General features: G+C 39.1%; 1 protein-coding gene across 1 annotated transcript; it reads right to left on the bottom strand.

Annotated features, from left to right (window-relative positions):
- Positions 1-604: 604 nt before the first annotated feature.
- Positions 605-20,489, bottom strand: LOC121442021 (zinc finger protein 431-like). Its single transcript, XM_041643455.1, has 4 exons — positions 20,378-20,489; positions 4,090-4,216; positions 3,834-3,894; positions 605-2,706 (listed from the first exon to the last, which is right to left on the bottom strand). The coding sequence occupies exons 1-4, from the start codon at positions 20,402-20,404 to the stop codon at positions 1,149-1,151; spliced, it is 1,773 nt and encodes a 590-aa protein (XP_041499389.1). The 5' UTR covers positions 20,405-20,489; the 3' UTR covers positions 605-1,148.
- Between the last annotated feature and the right edge of the window lie 3,224 nt (positions 20,490-23,713).

Raw genomic sequence — 23,713 nt, 5'->3', positions numbered from 1 at the left:
TCAGGGCCAAACTGTGTTCTTTCACTGGCCCCTTATAACCTTTTGAGTCTGGTTTCAGGGTCAGGCGTTTCTTTCATTGGCTCTGGATTCAGGAATAAAGTGTGTTTCTTTATCTTGGTTTTAGAGTCAGGATGTATTTCTCTGGCTCCAGTTTCAGAGTCAAAAATTATGTATTTCACTGGCTCTGGTTTCAGGGTCAGGATGTGTTTCTTTGGCTGGCCCATTTACCCTACACATAGAGCTTCATAAATTCATTTTACCATGAGTTTGTAAGTATAAACAGTATAAAAAGGACATCATAATGCTTGAAAAGATTGTTAACACTGTCAAATTTATTTCTACAGAAGAAATAGTCTTGTGTTGTAGGCGGAGGACTCTTGTTCATTCCTGGCTGCCCAGAACCGAAATAATCACACAGAAACTATACTAATTAAAACACTGCTTAGCCTTAGCTCAGGATTCTTATTAACTAACTCTGACATCTTAAATTAACCCATCCCTATTATTTTGTATTTTACCACAAGACTTGTGATTTACCAGTAAGGTTCCAGGGCATCTGTCTCCTTCAGCAGATACATGGAGTCTGACTTCACTTTCTTTTCTCCTCTATCTCTGCTTGGAATTCCTGCCTTGCTCTATTCTGCCCTGCCAGAGACCCAAAGCAGCTTCTTTATTAAACAAGGTAACAAAATACATTCACAGAATACAGAGGGGAATCCCAAATCATTGTGTAGCTGATTATAAGTGTTTTGGCTAAAAATCTTACCAAATACTTTATAATAAGAAGTCCTCAGTATCTTTTTCAGGTTGTCAATGTCTATTGCAATATGCAAAGATTTTAACAGATTGTTGCAACAAAAAGTTTTACTCTTATATAAAGTACAAAACTTTATCACACTGGCTACATTTATAGGGTTTCTCTGCAGTATGAATTTTTTCTCATGATTTAGATTATTCATATATGCAAAGGTTTTACCACACTGATTACATTCATAGAGTTTATCTCCAGTGTGTGATCTTTTATGCATTTGAAGAGTACTGTGAAGTGAAAAGGCTTTACCACACTCATTACATTCATAGGGTTTCTCTCCAGCATGTGTTAGTTCATGTCTTTGAAGATGACTATGATAAACAAAGGCTTTACCACACTAATTACATTCATAATGTTTCTTTCTAGTATGGGTTCTTTCATGCCTTTGTAGATGACTATGAAGTGCAAAGGCTTTACCACACTGATTACATTTATAGGGTTTCTCTCCAGTATGGCTTCTTTCATGAATTTGTAGATAACTGTGATAAACAAAGGCTTTACCACACTGATTACATTTATAGGGTTTCTCTCCAGTATGGTTTCTTTCATGCATTTTTAGAGAACAGTGCTGTGCAAAGGCTTTACCACACTGATTACACTCATATGGTTTCTCTCCAGTATGGTTTCTTTCATGCCTTTGTAGATTACTATGAAGTGCAAAGGCTTTACCACACTGATTACATTTATAGGGTTTCTCTCCAGTATGGCTTCTTTCATGCATTTGTAGATAACTGTGATAAACAAAGGCTTTACCACACTGATTACATTTATAGGGTTTCTCTCCAGTATGGTTTCTTTCATGCATTTTTAGAGAACTGTGATAAGCAAAGGCTTTACCACACTGATTACACTCATATGGTTTCTCTCCAGTATGGCTTCTTTCATGAATTTGTAGATAACTGTGCTGTGCAAAGGCTTTACCACACTGATTACATTTATAGGGTTTCTCTCCAGTATGGCTTCTTTCATGAATTTGTAGATAACTGTGCTGTGCAAAGCCTTTACCACACTGATTACATTTATAGGGTTTCTCTCCAGTATGGCTTCTTTCATGCATTTGTAGATAGCTCTGAAAAACAAAGGCTTTACCACACTGATTACATTTATAGGGTTTCTCTCCAGTATGGCTTCTTTCATGAATTTGTAGATAACTGTGCTGTGCAAAGGCTTTACCACACTGATTACATTTATAGGGTTTCTCTCCAGTATGGCTTCTTTCATGACTTTGAAGATTAATGTGTTGTGCATAGGCCTTACCACACTGATTACATACATAGGGTTTCTCTCCAGTATGTAGTCTTTGATGCCTTTGAAGATTACTGTGTTGAGCAAAAGTTTTACAACATTGATTACATTCATAGGGCTTCTCTCCAGTATGGCTTTTTTCATGACTTTGTAGAAAACTATGACGTGCAAAGGCTTTACCACACTGATTACATTTATAGGGTTTCTCTCCAGTATGGCTTCTTTCATGCCTTTGTAGATGACTATGACGTGCAAAGGCTTTACCACACTGATTACATTCATAGGGCTTCTCTCCAGTATGGGTTCTTTCATGACGTTGAAGATTACTTTGCTGTGCAAAGGCTTTACCACACTGATTACATTCATAGGGTTTCTCTCCAGTATGGCTTCTTTCATGAATTTGTAGATAACTCTGATAAACAAAGGCTTTACCACACTGATTACATTCATAGGGTTTCTCTCCAGTGTAAGTTCTTTTATGCATTAGAAGATGACTGTGATGTGAAAAGGCTTTACCACACTCATTTTCTTCATAGGGTTTTAATCTAGCATCTGTTTTTTCATCACTGTGAAGATGACTGTCATTTGCAAAGGCTTTAACACATTGAGTATATACAGAAGTTTTCTCTCTAGTTTGACTTTTTTCATGCCTACAATGATAATGGTACATGTGAAAGCATTACTACATTTAATACATTGTTGACTATTTTATCTGTATAAATTAATTTTACAATTTAGTACTATTTTAAAGAGGAATTATATGTTAAGGAATTATATGTTTATAATCTTGTTTTTCCCCTTCATTAAGGCTTGCTTTTCATCTTTGAAGAGAACTGATAACAGTCTTTGTTACATGGTTCACATTTACAGAATCTTTTTCTCTGCACAAGAATTTTCATGTATTTGAAGAGAACTGAAAAAACTCAGAGCTTTACCACTCTTATTGCATTCATAAAGTTTCCTATACTGTGAGTGATACTACATTTGCTAAGTGAACCAGGGCAAACAGAAATATTTACACAGTCCTAGTACTCATGGTGCTTTTCTGAAATGTGAGTTTGTTGATATCTTAACAAGAAGACTAGAAAACCAATTACTTTTATACTTGTACATCAAATTCAACAAGTATACTCAACATGGGGACTGCTACATATCTTCTATTTGTTCTGAGGGAGAGGTATGTTATATCTTTTCACATCCCTATGCTCATGTGGCTTATATACAGAGTAGCATAAGATATACCTAGTAAAGGAAGAATAACAAATATAAGGTTTCCACATAGAGTTCACACAGTTTGACTTTCTGTCCTCATAGATTTGTGGTATCTGGATTAAGGCTTCTCCACAACAGTTGCCCCTTGATTCGTGACTCTAACTGCCTCCTCACTAAACTGAACAAGTATATAGGTTAAACGACCCTTTCTATAGACTAATAGTGTATTAGAGAGTTTTAGATATACTTATCATCTTTTAACATGTATATCTTTTATAATATGAATAATATAAAATAAATGGATTGACAATTTTACAGTATAGCTCTCATTGTATTATGATTCAAATGGTAATATAGGTTAAAACATTGTTTCCTTGACTTCTTTCTTAAAAGAATGACTTGCAAATGCAGCCTACCTATCTGAAATTAAGGTATATAACTTTGTGAGAATTTAATAATCATCAATGTACTTTATTATTTACACTGTTGTTTTTGTTTAAAACATATAGGATACATTACAAATTCTTCAGAGGTACATTTGTATCAGCTTATCCATGAAAATTACCTTTCATGTCTTCTAGAACTTTGACAAAGTTCTTCAATATTGTGGTCTTCCCAACTGTATCCTAAAATATAGTGCCAGAAAAATGTATGTTATATATTAAAACTTGTAAAAAATTTAGTTACCACTTGAAGCAAACCTTAAAACCATGCCTGACTTATTTACCCATTCTTCTTTCTCAATCATATTACAAAAGAGCACCATTAACCAATGAACAGTTGTCCCCTTATTTTAAACCTGAAAGATAGTTCAGTCTTACCTATAGTAGTGAGGTTTCTGTAGGTCTCCAGCATTACATCTTTGTAGAGACTCTTCTGGGAAGGATCCAGCAAAGCCCATTCTTCCCAGGTGAAGTCGACATGTACATCATCATAGGTCACTGCATTCTAAAATATCCCATATATGTGTACAACAGAAAGCATGAGTTTTACAACACTGTAAATATATACTTCTTTGACAGTATAGTCATATAATTCTAGTGCTCCTCATACTTATTCCATGACATAGACATCATAATTTAATCACCAAGTCACTTTAGAAATAAACTGAGTAGGAGGTTCACCTCTGTCATTTCTGAACCCTTTGAATGGGATATCACCTTGCAAGAGAAATGCCTACTAACCAACAATGAAAGATACATAAACAGATCAAGAGTACAGAGTACAGATAAGAGTAATTGTATGAATGATTAATCCCTAACTACAAAAAAATGAGATGAAAAAACTGGAAAAAACTGGATGCACTGAATCATGCCTCTAATCCTTGCACTCAGAAGGCAGAGGCAGGTATATCTATCTGCCTCTAAGTTGAATATCAGCCTAGTCCATGCAATCACTTCTAGGAAAGCCAGAAATACATATTAAATACCTGTTTCAGATGAAAAAATAATCAAACAAACATAAAAGACAGAAATAACTTATAGGTTTGCGCTGACGTTTCAACAAAGCGTTATGCATTCACTTCAACTCTTTATTCATCTACCAGAAACCTGAAGTGCCCCAATTTAAACTGCAACATAAATAAGATTTTACTAAAGGCACTGTGTGTTTAAAAAGTTACAAATGGACAAATGAAAACAATAGCAATTAATATGCTCATTACAAATAATCAACACAGAGCAGGAAAGATGGCTCAAGAGAAAAGAGTCCTCCTAGTCTTGCATACAGGTGGGCTCAAGGACTTACATGGGGCATCATAACTATCCATTATTCCAAGTTCAGGGTTTCTAGTACCATCTTTTGATCAATGTAAGGACCAGGTACTCACATGGTGCATATCCATGCATACAGGTAAAATACTCTTTTTAAAATAAAAATTCAAAACAAACAAAAACAGGCAGGAAGAAGGTTGTGTACCTACAATCCAATGACTCAGAAGGAACAGGCAATATTAATTTCATGAACACATGCCATCCTGGGAAACACAATGAGATACCCTCTGTCAAATTTTGAAATCCAAGATATAGGTGAAGCTCAGTACAACAACATATGTTTGATAGGAACAAAACCATCATACAACAATTTAAAAACAAAAAAGCCAAGAATACTGACTCACCTTTAATCCCAGCACTTGGAAATCAGAGTCAGAGGATCTCTGAGTTTAAAGCTAGCCTGATATATAGAGCTACTTTCAGGACAGCTACGTCTACACAGACAAATCTTGTCTTCAAAAATAAACAAACAAAAATGAAAACAGTAGGCTACCAAACCACCTTAGCACCAAATAGCAGTTAATTCTACTGAATCTTATGTGATTTAGTGATAGAGTTTATGATGGTGTGTGGAATGGAGGCTTAAAATAAATCTAACACTACCTCAGAATTGAGAAATAGATATTTATTTAGGGGTAAACTCACAAATCAGAATTCTCTGCTTGAACGGAGAACAGAGATCGGATGCAGCAACCCAGCAATCTGAAAGAGCAGCCAGGGAAGTAAAGAAAAAAAGGGGCAGATGCAGGCTCTGCATCCGCATTTATAGTATAAGAGGCCACGTCCCAGTAGGCGGGTAATCACAAGCTGTAAGATTTCTTACAGCAATGGTGGGGAAGTCATAACAGCAAAAGAAGAAAGCTGCCTGATTAGTTTCAACCACAACACAGTAGGCACAAAGAGCAGGAAATGGGTTGAGACTATAGAAATGCTTATTGTGGTTTTCCCCTCTGTATGCTGTGATTATGATTGGTTAATGAAGGAACTGCTTTGGGACTATAGCAGAGCTATAGGACAGGACTTGGGTAGGTGGGAAAAACTAAACTGAATGCTGGGAGGAAGAAGGCGGAATCAGAGAAGTCATGTAGCCCCACCAGAGACAGAAGCTGGAAACTTTACATGGGAAGCCACAGCCACATGGCAATACACAGAATAATAAAAATGGATTAAATTAATATGTAAGAGTTAGCCAATAAGAAGCCAGAGCTAATGGGCTAAGCAGTGATTTAATTAATACAGTTTCTGTGTGATTATTTTGGGGCTGAACAGCTGGGAACTAACAAGTGGCTTCCCACAACAAACTGGTGCCCATGTGGCCAACTAAAGTTCACTTAAAATCTTAGAGAGATTGGAAAGGAATTCTAGACACTAAAAAATGAAGTTTAGTCGCATTTATGTCCCCAAATGGGCTTTGCTTACTGGTGACATACTGCGGCTCCCTTAAGAGAGGTTTTCCTGATTTAGAGGTAGCAGAAAAATGCTGCACCATTTTGAAATGCCGGCTTTCTGGGTGGTGCTGCCAGCACAAACTCTGACTCTTTCTGGAGGATTGGCTATGGGGTCTGTGAACAGATTGCTAATGGCAACTTAGACCCCCTGTGTGTCTGAAAATGGCGCAATGTACATGGCTCTCGGAGGCAACAAACATGCTTCTGCCATGTCAGACTGGGTGGAGCAAGCAGGCAGGCTGTATTTGCTCTACCAATGGCACAGCTTAAGTTCATAAGAAGTGCTTAGTGTTTTAAGAAGCACTCCTGAACAGTAAAGAATTACAGATACACAATAGGACAGATTCATGCATAAAAGACCTCTAAATGGGGCATAGTGTGTTTAAAAAATGTACATAGGCTTAGGAGACAGAAGAAAAAGAGTATAGAGAGTTATAAAAAGAAGTAAATGGTTTATAAAAAGATGAAACTAAGTCTTTAAAGAGACAGAGTACAGCATTAATTAAAGGAGTAAATATAATAAAATAAATATTAAAAAGTAATAGAATAAAACCAAATAAGCCACGTAAAATGGACTATATACAGAGTGACTGGATTATGTATATTATTGTGTTTTCTTTGAATTTTTTTACTATAAAGGAGCTAAGTAACCAATATATATATACTTTAAAGGTATCATGTCTTTAGAATTTGGGTCTAAGGATTTGTTACTTTGGAAAAGAGGTTCTTCTTTTGTTTCCACAGAGGATGATAACCTGTGGAATCCTTCCAGACTAATGTGGTTTAATGAACTAAGACCACCCAAAAGGTTGCTGTGAACACCCCCCAAAAATTACTTTGCCAAATAAAAAGCAGAAATCAGTTTGGAGAGAACTATGCCCACATTCCCAAATACTGTTCATAAATGTTTGTTTACATTTAAAGGAGTGTATGCTATAGAGATTTGCATTGGTATGGATCTTGGTTTATTGATATGAATTTAAGGTCAATTTTATTATATGCATTTCTGCTCTTGATTAAGGTTTTGTATTTGTGCAGCTCATTTAAAAATGTAATGTATAATTAAAATATAGGTAAATAGTCATCTATAATAGTAATAGTCAAGCTTGTAGTCATGTTAGTTAGATTTTCTAGATGTACAGAAATGTATTTCAGAGAGATAGGGATTCTTCAAATCTTTCAGAGACTTTCAGAATATGGCATTTAAAATGTTTTAAGAGCCTAAGACTCTTCATGACAAAGAGACACATCTGCTCCTGGCGGCACCAATCTACTTCAAGAGGAAGATGGGCATTGAAGAGGCTCCTTACGGAGTTTGTTAGCCATTTGAGCAAGAAACTGTTCTTGCATGGACTGCTTGATGAACTGGACATGCAGGACCCACAAAGAAATGACTGCTGAACTTGGCTAAAGGTGAGATGTTTCTTTGGGGTTCCTTATTCATGAAAGAGTCTGCCAGACATTCTGCAGGACACAGAAGAAAGCAACTGATGGACTTTTCCATTGCAAGGCAGAACAGGTCTTCAAATTTCCTACTTCGTGAAAAAGTCTTCTGGATACTATGGGCCTGTGGGCTGAATATGGAAGCCCCAACATTACAGAACTTTGGGTGACTGTCCAGGCAGCAAGATGTCTCTGTCATTTCTAGAGTTTTGGAAGTTGCTTACAATGCATCTCCTGTTTACTTAGGTAATATTATATCCTTCTGAGGTCTTTGATGGAGTTGAAGAATTTATAGTTTTCCTTAGTTATAAAAAAGATAAAGTAGATGTAAATATTGTAACTGTAGTTCTTGCTTGATACCTGTTTTGTTATATGTAATTTTACTATGTTAAAATTAAAACCTTCCTTTTCATTTAAAGAAAAGGGGAGGTGATGTGGGATTCCCGCTTGTATGCTATGATTATCATTGCTTAATAAAGGAACTGCTTTGGGCCTACAGCAGAGCTATAGGAAAGGATTTAGGTAGGCAGGGAAAACTAAAGTGAATGGTGGGAGGAATAAGGTGGAGTCAGAGAGAAGTCATGTAACCCTGCCAGAGACGGATGTTGGGAACTTTACCCAGTAAGCCACAGCCACATAGCGGTACACATATTAATAGAAATGGGTTAAATTAAAATGTAAGAGTTAGCCAATAAGAAGCTAGAGCTAATGGGCCAAGCCATGATTTAATTAATAGAGTTTCTGTGTGATTATTTTGGGGCTGAGCAGCTGGAAACAAACAAGCGGCCCTTTTTACTACATCATATCACATCCCCAATGAGAGATTTCATCCAGAAAGGCTCCTCCTACTAGTGGTTTCACAAGCAATCAAATGAAATTTACCAAGAAGAGGCACGTGTTAAAACACATTTTATCTGGGAGGTTTTTCATTCAATCAATTACATTCTGACCTGTGTCACTATAGGCTCATGGTCATCCATGAAGAAAATTAATTTAGTCACTTCAATGATATTCATATTCTGCAATAGCCCCTATACTGTTCAAATGTTCAAAGTCTCTTCTGATGCTCAAGACAATCACTTGACAGTGACTTGTTGACAGAGGTTTCTGTCCCGCCAGGTCCCACAGTCATTCAGTCCCAAAGAAACACACAGAGGTCTACATTAATTATAAACTGGTTGGCCTATTAGCTCAGGCTTATTATTAACTAATTCTTACATCTTACATTAGTACATAAACCTTGTCTGTGTTAGCCACATGGCTTGGTACCTTTTATCAGTGAGGCATTCTCATCTTGTTTCCTCTGCATATGGGTGATGACTGTAAACTGAGCCTTTCCTCTTCCCAGAATTCTCCTGTTCTGGTCACCCCACCTATCCTTCCTGCCTGGTTACTGGTCAATCAGCATTTTATTAAGTCAATACAAGTGACAAATCTTTACAAGGTACAAGACCATTGTCCCATAGCAAATATCATCTTGTAAAAATCAGAAAACAAGTTACATCTTTCCAATAAACAATGGTACAGAATACCACTCACACTCCAAAATAGAGAAATGGAGACATAGTGAGGGAAGACTGAACCAAGGCAGGACTGAAGCATAGCAGGACAAACATCAAATCCTATAGGTCTGTTTCAGATGCACAGGGCTTCAGTTTCAACGGGCTTAGATGGCCCTATCCCTGCATCTTCTTATACATCTCTCTGGTTACTTCTACTCCCTATATTCAGCTAGTTCTCCATAGAAGATGTCTTATAGTTTAGGCATCTCAATATCTTGTGGTATCAAAATGCAACCCTGACTGTTGTGGAATATTATTGTAAGATGTATTATATTAATTTATGTTGTGAAACAATTGTTTCAATGATACAAATATGTGTTGCATTTTTTTTATGTGGCATTTGTTTAATTCTGTGAAGCTGTGATACTGGGCTGGTCTAAAATATCTGTTTGGCCTAATGAACAGTCAGTCACTAGGTAGGAAAGAATAAGAAGGACCGGAAGGCAGAGAGAATAAATAGGAGAAATCTTGGAGGAAAAAAGGAAGGATGACCAAGAAAAGTATGGGCCAGCCACTCAGCTACATAGCAAAGCCACAGAGTAAGAAGTAATAAACTCCTTGAAAATCCCTGCTTGTTCCAGTAATTGGCTGCCACCTGAAACTACCTTTTCATTTTCATTTATTTCAGCCCCACTTGTTTTCCTTTTACCGTAGACCTGAAGGAATTATCATTAATAAGCATCCAACAGATCCAATATTTCATTTAAGGAATCAACCCATTATTTTTTAATTGTGCATTACTAAATTTCCAGGTCATAGGCAGACAAAAAAGATTTTGAAGTCAAAATACCACACAAAAAAACACATAACTTAATCTGTTATGGAGTCTACCATTTCCCATTGAAATCCTATGATCTCAATCTCTACTTCCTGGCATTCTTCTCAACATTTCCATTTTCCTGGTCCTACAAGAACAGCCAAGTTATTTCTGTGCACTACTTTCTATATTTTTTGCCACCTAAAGTCTAGATATCTTCTACACTCCTTCAAGAGACATCATTCTCAGGTTCTGCCTAGCAACAATATTACTTTTGACTTTCCATATTTCGTTCTAACTTGCATTTATGTTGCTCTCATTAAATCCTCTAACCAAAAGCAGCTCAGACAATGAGTGGGGTAATTTGACTTCATCATTTTCAGAGTTTAGGATAGAAAATCAAGCTAATAGTTGAAGGCGAAAACCCATGGACAACGAGTGTTTCCTGGCTTTCTCTCTTACCTAGTCACTGTCTCATTCATGCTAAGATAGCTCTACCATCCAGCTCCCAAATAAATCACATGGAGGATTATTCTTACCTATGAATGCCCAGCCTTAGCTTGGTTCTAGTCAGATTTTCTTAATTTAAATTATTCTGTCTACCTTTTGCCTTTGGGCTTTTATCTTTATTCTATATACCTTTCTTTACTTCTTACTCTGTGGCTAACTGTGAAGCTGGGTGGCTGGTCCCTGATATTCTCCTCTTTCTCTTCTTGGTCCTCAATCCTTCTCTCTTTCTCCTTTTATTTATTCTCTCTGTCTGGCATCCCAACCTATCCCTCTCCCACCTAGCTATTGGCCATTTAGATCTTTATTAGACCATTCAGGCGTTTTAGGCAGGCAAAGTAACACAGCTTAACAGAGTTTAAAAATGAAACAGAAAAGGATGCAACACACTCTTGTATCATTAAACAAATATTCCACAGCATAAATGGATGTAACACACCTTCAATTAATGCTCCACAACATTTCCCCTTTTGTCTAAATAGAAAATGAAAGGTTATAACTTTTAACTTTCTCCACAGCTGCCATTGCCTTTTCATTAGCACTAAAAAGTTAAAGTTAATAAACTACTGTGCAATCTATATCTAGGGGTCTTAATTACTCCTTTCTGTTTATTAAGTGTATCTTTTAGGGGGGCAGATAAAACATTAATTAATCTTTATCAATAAAATTTGGAGTCAGATATCAAAGATCAGAGAAACAGTGGAGAAACCACCAGTGACTTCTTCCTCTTCCGTTCCTCTATCCAAAAAAAGGCCAAGATCCTCTCTCAGCCCAACCTTACTACTTCTTGTCTCCTATCTATCCATAGTCCTCCAAACCTCTATGGTATTTTTTGGTCAGTAAATAGCTAGCTCTGTTCTCTGACTTCAACCATGCTTTTTTTTTTAATCAAAATATGATCAAAATACCACACAACACCCTGCAACCTCTGATGTATCTCATTCTTGCTACTTCGACACCCTATGCAGTTCTCCATGGCAGATGTCTCATAGCTTGGGTATCTCAACATCCTGTGGTCTGAAATGTGACCCTGCTTCATATCCACCACTTCATGTAATGAACTCTAACAATCTCTTCTTCATTGGGGCTCCGTCTCTGCCAAACATAGATGGGAAAATAGTGATGACCTGATCACAGAAAAAGAATTCATGGCCTTTACATTTTGCATAGTTCTTGTTTTCTGAATCAGTATGACATAGGTGATCCTGCCAAGATTTGATGAACCCCACCAAGTTTGGACCAAATTTGCTGCAAGTTCTGTATGATGTTGCTCCCGGGACAAGGAATTACTTTGTGTACTCCTTCCAAGAATTAAGGGCTTAGCTAGATGCAGTCTTACACTTGGAGCATGTTCCTAGGCTTCAAATGTACAGCCAGACTCTTCCCTTTAATCGTTCTAAAATCCTTGATAATCTCTGCACCTTTTCACCACTAGACTGCCATCTGAAACTAACTAGTATTGTTTTTCTTAACAAAACAGACTTTTCTGATGTGGGATGTCCTTCTATGTGTGAATATGTGTTGCTTTTATTGATTGATGAATAAAGCTGTTTTGGCCTATGGCAGGGCAGAATATAGCTAGCTGGGAAATCTAAACAGAAACAGAGAGAAAGAAGGTGAAGTCAAGGAGACTCCAAGAGCCGCAAGGGGAACAAGATGTGAGGTGATAAGTCATGAATTAAGTAGCAAAGCAGATATATACAAAATATGAGTTAGCCGGGAGGTGGTGGCACACACCTTTAATCCCAGCACTCGGGAGGCAGAGGCAGGAGGATCTCTGTGAGTTCGAGGCCAGCCTAGTCTACAAGAGCTAGTTCCAGGACAGGAACCAAAAGCTACGGAGAAACCCTGTCTTGAAAATCCAAAAAAAGAAAAAAAAATATGGGTTAATTTAAATGTAAGAGCTAGCCAGTAATAGTCTGAGTCTAAGTCAAATATTTATAATTAATATAAGCCTCTGAATGGTTATTTGGGAGCTGGCAGATGGGAGAGAAACTTGCAGCAACACTTGTTATCTCTTTCTTCTTGCCTTTTTCACTGTAGACCTGAATGAGTCATCAGTAATAACCATCCAATAGAAGCAGTATTTTGTATAGAAAATCAGTTTATTCCTTTGTAATTCTGTCTATGCACTGTCTTAGAACAAGAAATATTAGGACAAAAATATCACACAAATAATCTCTAAATTTTTCATGAAGTCTTCTAAGCACCTGTGCTTATGTACCAAGCTAAGAACACCTGATGGGGCCACAAAGAATGAAGCCAGACTTGGGCTGGAAAGGCTACAGCAAGACAAGGCTATGACTGTTTGATTGAGGACAATCAGACTTTTTATTTATCAAAAACAGAAGATAATGGCAATTTCTAGGATTGATACAGTTGTATCGATTTCCAGGATGATGTGGTATTCCCCTCTGTAAACTGTGAATATGTTTTATTCCCACTGGTTAATACAAAAAACTGCTTTGGGCTTACAGCAATACATAATAGAGCAAGGTGGAAATTCCAAGCAAAGATAGAGGTGAAAAGAAAGGAGAGTCAGGGAGACACCATGTAGCTGCCAAAGGAGACAGATGCCAGATAGAACCTTATCAGTAGGCCACAGCCATGTGGCAATACACAGATTTATAGAAATGGGTTAATTTAAGATGTAAGTGTTACTTAATAAGAAGCCAAAGCCATTGGCCAGGCAGTACTATAATCAATATAGTTAGTGTGATTATTTCTGGGCAGCCAGGAAACAAGCGAACAGCCTCCATCAACAAAATGAAGCCAAAATGAGGCAACCTACATCAACATAAAACTCGAGAGAGTTTAAAAGAATCTAGACATAAAAGAACAGAGTTAAGCAGGACCTCTTGGTAGCCACATATTTTCCAGATGGGTTTTGTTAGCTGGCAAACTGCCACAGCTCCTATAAGAGAGGTCTTCCTGACTCAGCATTGGCAACAAAGGATGCACAGCTTCTTTAGGGAAGGGCTTCCTTGTTTGTGCTAGCACAAATAGCTCTGACTCTTTTGGGAGGTACCGCACTGAAATGGGGTCTGTGTGCAGCATGTTACAAATTGCTTAATAGAGACATAGACACACCATGTCCCTGGAGCTGGGGCAGAGAGAATGGCTTGCAGAGCTGGCAGTAAACATACCTCTGCCATGTTGGACTAAGTAGAGCAAGCAAGCAGGGCTAAGAAGTTGGTCCCAGCCATGCCTGCTTAACATTCTTTAAAAAAAAAAAAAAGTGCTTCTGGTCAGAAAATAATTACAAATATGCAAAAAAAAAAAACCAGATTCAGATTAAAAAAAAAACCTGTAAATGGGTCACAGTGTATAAATGTCTGTAAGCTTGGGAGAGAGAAGAGAATTAAAGATTATAGGAGTAAAGAAAAATAAGTTATGTAAAGATGGGAAATACACAGAGTCTACATTATGTGTATTATTGTGTTTTCTTTGAGTTTTTTTGACTGTTAATGAACTGAGTACAGAGAGACATTCCATTGTATGAGCTGCTAAGCCAAACCAACATATATATTTTAGAGGTATCTTTACCTCAAAATTTGGGTCTAAGGATTTGTTGCTTTGGAAAAAGAGATTCTGCTTTGGTTTCCACAGAGGATGAGAACCTGTGGATTCCTTTCAGAATAAGGTGGTTTAATGGACCAAGATCCCCTGATAGGTCTCCATGAACCCTCAAAAATATTTCACCCAAAAAAAAATCAGTTTGGAGAGAACTACTCCAAAATTCCCAAATATTGCTTATAAATGTTTGTTTACATTTAAAGGGGAAATGATATAGAGATAATACTTGCATTTGTATAGATGTTGGTCCATTGATACAAATTTAAGGTCAATTTTGTTAAATGAATCCCTGCTCTTGTTTAAGGTATTATGTTTGTTCAGTTCATTTAAAGGTGCAATGTATAGTTAAGAAATACAAATTAATGGTCATTTATAATAGTTAAACTTATAGTCATGTTAGTTAGGCTTCTAGATGTACAGAGATATATTTCATATGCATAGGTATTCTTCAAATCTTTCAAAGACATACAGAATATGGCATTTTAAATGTTTTAAAAACTTAGGCCTTTTCATGACAATGAGATATGTCTCCTTCTGGCAGCACCAATTATTTCAGAGAACTTGATGGGCATTGAAGAAACTCATTGTGGAATTTGCCTTCAATGTGACAAGGCTAGCCATGCTCTTGCCTGGATTGCTCGATGATATGTTGTATAAACTAGACATGCAGGACCTACAAAAAATGACTGTTAAAGTTGCCTAAAGAAGGTGAGACAGTTTCTGCTTCATGAAAGAGTCTGCTAAACATTCTGCAGGACATAGAAAAAAGGTAACTGAGAAACTGCCAATATAGGTGGAACTGTCTTTGAAATTTTCCGCTTTGTGGAAAAGTCTGCCAGATACTATAGGCCTGTAGGCTGAAGATGGATGCCCCAATGGTAGAGAACTTTGGGTGACTGTCCAGGCAGCAAGATGTCTCTGTCAATTCTAGAGTTTTGGAAGTGCTTATAATTCCTTAGGTTATATATCTCCTTCTGGAGTCTTTGATGGAGTTGAAGAAAGACAGTTATAATTATAAAAGATAGATTAGATATAAAACTTCAGATTCACAAAGATAGAATAGATGATAGAGTATTTTCCTTAACTTGCCAAATGTAAATAGACTAAATATTGTAACTATAATTCTTGCTTGATAATTGTTTTGTTATATGTAATCTTGCTATATCAAAGTTAAAACCTTCCTTTTTATTTAGACAGAAAATGGGAGGTGATGTGTGATTCCCCTCTGTATGCTGTGAATATGTTTTATTCCCATTGGTTAATAAAGAAACTGCTTTGGGCCTATGGCAGCACAGAATGGAACAAGGTAGGAATTCTAAGCAGAGATAGAGGAGAAAAGGCAGAGTCAGGGAGATGCCATGTAGCCACTGAAGGAGACAGATGCTGAATGGAACCTTACTGGTATGCCACGGACATGTGGCGATACACAGATTAATAAAAATGGGTTAATTTAAGATGTAAAAGTTACTTAATAAGAAGCCTAAGCTATTGGATATGCAGTATTATATAAGTAATACAATTTCTATATAATTATTACGGGTCTAGGTAGTGGGGAAATGACCAAGCGACCTCTGACTAAACCGGGATATAATGAAGTTTGCAAGCTATACAGCATATACAAGATTAATGTCTAAGTTTGATTGTCCTGTTAAGCATTCATGATTCCTTGACTACTAAGGGATCAAACAAAGAACACAAATCAGCCTGAATGCTTCACTGCCTGAGGGAATTCAACAGTATGTTGGGAACTGGGAGGTATATTGTGACCCAGGGACCATGGACTTTAACCTGAAAATCCTATGACACAGGTCTCTCGAGGCAGTTAGGTCAGGCCAACTCCGTGGTTCCCTACAGAGCCTATTGCCCACTAAAATCCTATGACCTTGGCCTCCACTGTCTGCCATTACTCTCAACATTCCCATCTTCTAGGCCCTACAAGAACAGCTCTTTGTCCAGTTTTCTGATATCTTCAGCTTTCTTATAAGAGTCAATATTCCAAGTTCCTTTGCAGCAACAAAATCCCCTTTGAGTCCCATTTTTTTCCAACTTTCTTCCCTGTTGCTGTTATTAAAGTATGCAATCCAAAGCAACTCAGATAATGAACGTATTTATTTGGTTGTTAAACCTACTTTACAATTCCTCCTTATGAGAGCTTAGAATAGAAACTCAAGTTAATAACTAAAGGCAAAATATGTGGAACCATTGTTTTCTGGCTTTCCCTCTTGTTTTGTCACTGTCTTGTGCTCAGCTAGCTCTCCTATCCATCCTAAGACTGCTTCCTCAGAGATATTGCCCACTCAGTGGAAGAGCCTTCCTATATCAATCAAAAATCAACACAATCTCTCTCAGACACCTTAATCAGACATTCTGATCTAGGCACACCCTCAATTGGTACTGTCTCAGATCACTCTAAGCTATGCCATGCTGAGAGCTGAGGCTAATTAGAAGAAAGAGACAATAATATACAAGGTTTTAAAGACCCAAAGGCAATGTACTAATCATATCAATCACTTAAGCAGCAAAAACACAAACATGAAGATAGATATGCCAGGAAATGGAAAGAGGCAAACATCTAAGATAAACAAGAGAAAACTAAAACTGTCTCTCCACAGAATCTTCCCAAACCAACAAAAACTCAAGGAACTCATAACATGAGAAATCTGAATACAAAATTGGTGAGACCATTATTTTCCAGAAAATAAACAATATACTTAGATAACAATGAATAAAATCAACAACATAGGTGGTGGGTAGCACTGAAAACAAAGACACAAAGATATATTATGCTCCTTTAAATAAAAAAACTACAAGATTCTAACAAAATCAAACTCTAAGAAATCACTGACCAGCACTGATTTCAGTTCTCTCTCCTTTACCAATAACAGAAAATGGTTTGGGTGAGGAGGGCTGTTGCACCAAAATTGGAGAGATTCACTTAAAACCTTCTCACGCCTTAATTTCATAGAAAATAATTTTGAATACTAAAAAAAAAATCTCATTATCTTATAGTAAAGAAAAGGATGTCTGTTAGGATCACTTAGACACCATTTTGCTCCGCCTGATTGATGATTGCCTGTAAGTCTGCAATCTGAGTGAGGAAATAAAAACATTTTAAAACAAAATGCAAGATAACAGATTTTTAAAGAATCAGTGGACACCTAAAGCAACCTGTTTTACTCTAATTGCTTTATAAGTCACAAGCACTTTTGAAAACAAATTTGTTACTATTTTTTGGCATATGTTTGTGCATGAGTGAGAATGTCTTCTATATGTATACAAGTAACTTGCTGGAATCGCTGTTCGGGGTACTCTACCTCTTTGGAGACTAGAGATACCTGGTGGTGCTATCATTAATAAAGCCTATTGCTTCTTGCATCTGCTGGACTGGTTAATTGAGTCGTGGGGCTTCTCCCTCTTGGGCCTGCACCCAAATGGGTGAGGGTCTTTCACTCACATCATTTTTCTCGGAGTATACATCTTAAACCTGGAAAATACAGTCATGATAGACAGGGCTACACCATTTTATCCAGCTCCACTTTACTTGAATTACTGTAACTACAGTAATTAGGTTTAATGGTAAGTTCAATTCTTTATATAGATTCTTGTATGCATGGTCTGCGGGTCCACCAAATGGCCAGTCAGCACATTTGTGGAACATCTAAAGTTGATTGCCTCACTACTCATTGCTAATGTCAACTACCATCACAACAGGAAAGCTTCTACCCTCCTTCTTGCCCATCCTTTTTCTGTTGTGAATACACTGGCTTTACAGTTGGTCAATGAACTCAATTCTTACACAGGTCCCAGTTCACTTGTAAATTCACAATAAAGTCTACAGAAGTTGGAGGATATTCATTCACTGATCTCTTTCTCCTTCACACAGGCCAATCGAGGTCCAGCTTGGAAGGAGTTGCTGGACTGTCTTTCCAGCACTGGGTAGCAGAGGCAGGATTAGGTGTTCAAAGCAATTCTCAGTTACATAGTATGACGTAAGCCTGAGCTATAGGAGACACTAATATAAACCAATTGTTCTCAATCTTCCTAATGCTGTGGCCCTTTAATATAGTTCCTGATGATGTGGTGACCCCCCCACCTATAAAATTATAAAAAGTTCACTCCTACTTCATAACTATATTTTTGCTACTGTTATGAATTATAATATAAATATCTGTAATTTCTGATGGGCTTAGACTAGTCCTGTGATAGGGTCATTTGATCCCCCAAAGGGAGCTGTGACCCTCAAGGTTGAAAAACCCTGCTCTAAACTGATATAAATATATAAATAAATAAACAGCACTTAAGAAAAAATAGAATGAAATTATTTAACTTGGAAACATTGAATAAATAAAGCAGCAATGCATTTAAATAAAATGAATGTTAAAAATAATACCAATAATTGATGTTTTAAAATGATAAAAATAGTAGGAAGAACCCTTATCCATAGTGACTATGATATAGAGTAGGCCCTTCCCTGATAGAGAGAATGCCATTAATAAGAGACTATATTGGCAGACTAGGTGCAGTATGCCCACAGGTCAGTTGTGAAAGAGTGGGCACAGACCGGCAATGGAAGAGGTTGCTCAGCTTCCACGTAAAATGTTAGCCACTGAGTGCTGTAATCTAACACAGGGAGTTACATTCAACTCCTGTTTCTCAAACATCTCAGCTGACTTAACCGTGTCAACCAAGAGTGTACATATCTGCACAGCTTTGCTAACTGGAGTTCAAGCGACCCTCCCTAAATTGTACACCCACCAATTCTGACTGTCTTCATTCACATGGAAGGAATTAATACCTGCAGGGAAATTACAGAGAAAGTCACTCACCATGCCCCCTCAGTCCTTTGTAATGGAGAGCCCTGCAGCTCACTGCCTTCAGCTCCAGTCCGTGACCTAGCTATTATCTAATCTGTTTTCTCCCGGCAGTGTTCCTCCTCTTCTGGTCTGAATGGAGGAGCCAGTACTCCACACGCAAATCCTTTCCCTGTTCTGCAATGGACAGTCCACTATGTGGCTCAAACTGGGAATTTTAGAACGCTGTGGTGCTGCAGACATGCAATCCAAGGTTTAGTGTTTAGTCAAGAGGACAACAAGGGCTTTGTGGGGCTACGGACAGGGTTCAAATACACTTCAATCAGAGTCGGAGACCTTGACTCCAAATCACTTTTCAAAAAGACTAGAAATGCCAATGTTCTAGAATTACTATACTTTTATGGCACACCAGGACTTAATGGGGTTGTGACCCTGGAATGGTCGCTTGAGCAGCATTAAGAGGGTGGTTTTTAAATAGAGGGGTGGGTACTTCTGCTGGTTGTAAAACAGGGTTGTCTCCTTGGCTTTGGGAATGTAGCTGGTTGATCCTGGAGAACAAACATTTACATCTTATTCTAATCTCTAACACATGCGGTTAGCATACCACTCTGCTTTGGAATATTTGGGCTGCAGCTCACCCTTACCTGCTTTCTACTTTGTGACTTAGTGTTTCCTAAGAACTGGTAAGTCCTTATGCCGTCAATTCTACTCTTCTACATCACAGTAGCAGCGGAGTGCTACTCTATACAGGAGATACTATTTACAAGCTCCACAGAATTAACTCTTAGATGGATCCTAAACCTAAATGTTAAATGTTAAAAGTGCAGAACTTCTGGAAGACAATAGAGGCACCACGGCTCTCCAACCTTGGCAAATCTGTGTTACAGAGCCAATACAAGCACTAAGGGCGCCGGCATTTCAAGGTGATATCAACAAGGATATTTCAAAGCACAGTCCCTCTCCCAAGGCTCTGCACAGACGCAGTCAGGAGAGTGAAGTTGCTCAGAGACTGCCAGTCGGCCCAGGAAATACAAAGAACATGCAGGACCACTCAGACCACGCCGGAGTATTAAGGACCAACAGAAGCACGCTGGATGATGCAGACCCAGGCAGGAATATGCTGAACTCTGCATACGATCACTGGCTACCACACAGCCAGAGGAGGATGAACCACACTGGCTCCCGTGGCTCAACTAGCAGCTCCTCCCAGTCTGGGGATAGCCCCAAGCTCACCGTGTCGTGGCTTTCCAGCTTTCCCATGCCGTCTGCTCAGCTGCCTGCAGCAACACTCTTAGCACAGCACACAAAACCACCGGTGCCAGCTTCTCTTCAAAGCTTGGAATTGGGGCCGGAAGGACCAGGCACAATTTCTGACTGACAGGTCAACTAGAGAATCTGATTGGCTAGTGAGGTCTGAATGACAAGAGCACCTCCCATAGGATTATACTGTGCTTAAAGACACAGTACAATGTTTCCAGGCCCTGCCTTTCATCTGAAAACCCTTTTCTGAATCAGCAGAGATGCGTTTCCATAGCATTTGCCCCTGGCTCCAATAGTAGACCCTGCTATCTCCAGAGGCACTTCCCCTTCTCCTTGACACAAGGTGACTCACTAGTTTGCCACTTGTAGCCAGTTTGACTTCCAAGATTAGCCATCACAACACTCAAGACAGAAGAGGGGAGAAACATCCTTAGCTGCAGGAAACAGGAAAAGCATGGGAGTTATTTCCAAAACAAAGCTTGCTTTTCCTGAACAAAGGAAGCGTGTGGATTTTACTTAGGGAGTCTGTACACATACAAGTAGATTTCAGCCTATCCCTAAGCAGACTCGGCTAACAAACCCATTTCTGAACATAATCACAATGTAAAAGCGAAGACATTTCGGGGCATTCTTGCTTCAAAGTCATACAGAAACATATAAATTATAAAAACGATGGAAAGAGGGGCTGGAGAGATGGCTCAGAGGTTAAGAGCATTGCCTGCTCTTCCAAAGGTCCTGAGTTCAATTCCCAGCAACCACATGGTGGCTCACAACCATCTGTAATGGGGTCTGGTGCCTCTTCTGGCCTGCACACACACACATACACACAGACAGAATATTGTATGCATAATAAATAAATAAATATTTTTAAAAAAAACGATGGAAAGAAACGCCTCTGGCATATTCATCTTGTACCACAAGTGTTAATCTGTACTGGCCTGCCCTTGAGTTCCTGACAGATGTGTCCTCAGCTGCAGCCACTCCTGCACACTTCCCGTACTGTCCCTTTTAAACGGTGAGCCTTGCCCACCTCCCGCTCCCTCTTTCTCCCCTTCCATCTGAAAGACCCTAGAATTTCTAAGGCCACGAGGGAAGTCCCCAGACTCAATAATCCAGGCCAGCAGATGCAAGAGCAAGAGGTTTTATTTCGATAGCGCCATCAGGTGTCTTCAGACTGGGGGGAGGGGGGGAACACGACTGAGCACACCAAGCAAAATTCCAGCAAGCTTATATAGGCAAAGTTAATTACGTACTCTGCAGTTTTCAGAGCATAAATATCACAGGTTATTTTAAACAGATCAGGTAGTGACAATGGACAAAGTTGTTTGTTCATTCCATTTCCCAGATTCTGGCCCTGACCTTCCCCATCTGGTCTTTTGTTCGATTACTCAAGGGGACAGACTATTCCTTTTGTGAACTGCTGTCATTCTAAGTTTGGCACAAGTGCCAATCACAGGTATCCTGTTCTCCTAAGCAAACAGGATGTTCTCATGAGAACAAGCTAGCTCCAGGTTCTGGGGAGGGGGGTCTTGTAGGTCTTTCAAGCAAACAAGGTGTTCTCACGGGAGCAGGCCAGCTGCGGGTTCTGAGGGGGGGTCCTTAAGGGTCTCTCACATCCATCCCTCCCTTCCTCTTTTCCTCTCTCTCTCTCTCTCTCTCTCTCTCTCTCTCTCTCTGCCTCTGCCTCCCACCCCCACCCCAACTCTCTCTTCTGTCTCCAGAGGCTGGTCTCCCCACCCCCCCCTTTTTTCCACATTCCTTTTCCCCTAATAAAAGCCCCTCCACGTGAGCTCTTCTTTTGAGCCACTTGTTAAAATTACAACAAGTTCTTAGCTGAAAATCAGGAAATGACACCGTGAAAGTAGATTTCTCAGGAGCCTGTGTGACCTGTCAATCTTGATGTTTGATCTAAAAGATAACTGTACAGATGCCCCAGTTCTCACCAATACAAAAGATAGAGAACATAAATACAGAAAACTTCAAGGAAAGGGCACTTAACAGCCCTGTGCACTCTGCTTTTAGATGAATGATTATGGTGAGCTCTGTTAACCTCAGAACAAAGCTGTTTTTACTTCTGAGCTGGCTGGCTCAGCAGAAGACCACAGATGCTTCCATGCAAGATCAGAAGGAGTTCATTTTAACTGCCCCTGGCTTCTGTCTGTCTCAGGGTTGTGACATCACTGTAGAGAATTCCATCCTTTCCTTTTTTTTAACTTTTTTCTTTAAATGTAGTTATATGGGTGTTTTGCTTGTATGTGCCTGTGAACAGTACTTACAGAGGCCAGGAGATGGAAGGAGATGCCTGGGACTGGAGTTACAGCAAATAGTTAGTTATCATGGAGGTTCTGGGAATTAAACCCGGGGCTCTGTAACAACACCCAGTGCTCTTAATTGCTGAGCCATCTCTCTACTCCCTCTTCTTATTTAACATTTAATGTCATAAATTGATCACATGATATTACATCACTGAAAGACCCCAGTGGTGGGCAGTCTTTCAGGCTGAGGAGACCCTCCCAAGGAGCAGCGAGTCACTCTTCGGATGCAAATAGCAAGAGGCTTTATTAAGTACTTAAGTACACAGGTACCTGGGGCGACTTAGTCTCTCGGAAGACAAGCGCGCCTGCAGACTGGGGGAAGGTCTTTTTATAGGAAAGAGGGCAGCAGAAGCAGATTACAGAAGCAAATGCATCGTTAGTGGTCAGTTGGAATGGGGCCAGGGGCACAGGGGGTTTTTCCTTTTCCCAGCACAGATGGATGGGAACAGACATCCTGTTAATTGATGTCCTGTCCGAATCTATGGATATAAATATCCTGTTTTGCAGCCAGGGACCCTGACCTTACTCTGCACTTACAGTCGTTCGTCAAAAGCTTTGTGAAATGACGTTACAGCAGCCAAGCTGGGATCTTTCATAGGGGGAGTTGTCTCTTCTGTGAATTACTGATATTCTAAGTTGGGCACATGTGCTGACTATAGGCATCCTGTTTCCCTAAGCAAACGGGATGTTCTCATGAGAGCCGGCTAGCTGCAGGTCCTGAGAGGGTCCTGAGGGTCTTAAGCGAACAGGATGTTCTCATGGGAGCAGGCCAGCTGCGGGTTCTGGGAGGGGGGGGGTGTCCAGAGGGTCTTTCAATCACTTTCTGTTTGGGTAGAAAGTTCGCATCTCAAACCCACTCTCCTGGGAGTTACTTCAGTACAGCCTCAACGCCCAAGAAAGCCTACCAAATGATGACCCTGAAAGACCCCCCCCCCCCCGTCCAGCTTGCTAAGCAGCTTAGCACCAGATGAAAGACACCCCCCCCCGCCCAGCT

The sequence above is a fragment of the Microtus oregoni genome, unplaced genomic scaffold (assembly GCF_018167655.1).
Source record: "Microtus oregoni isolate MIOR12 unplaced genomic scaffold, Mior012 000086F_ref0000336, whole genome shotgun sequence".
Classification (NCBI taxonomy): domain Eukaryota; kingdom Metazoa; phylum Chordata; class Mammalia; order Rodentia; family Cricetidae; genus Microtus; species Microtus oregoni.
This window is presented reverse-complemented; position numbering and strand designations above follow the sequence as displayed.

Coding starts and splice junctions, on each gene's coding strand:
- LOC121442021 (XM_041643455.1), bottom strand. CDS start 20,404: ATGGGAAAGCTGGAAAGCCACGACACG. Junction 4,217..20,377: donor AGCTGGAAAGCCACGACACG/GTGAGCTTGGGG, acceptor GGGATATTTTAG/AATGCAGTGACCTATGATGA. Junction 3,895..4,089: donor CAGAAACCTCACTACTATAG/GTAAGACTGAAC, acceptor ACTATATTTTAG/GATACAGTTGGGAAGACCAC.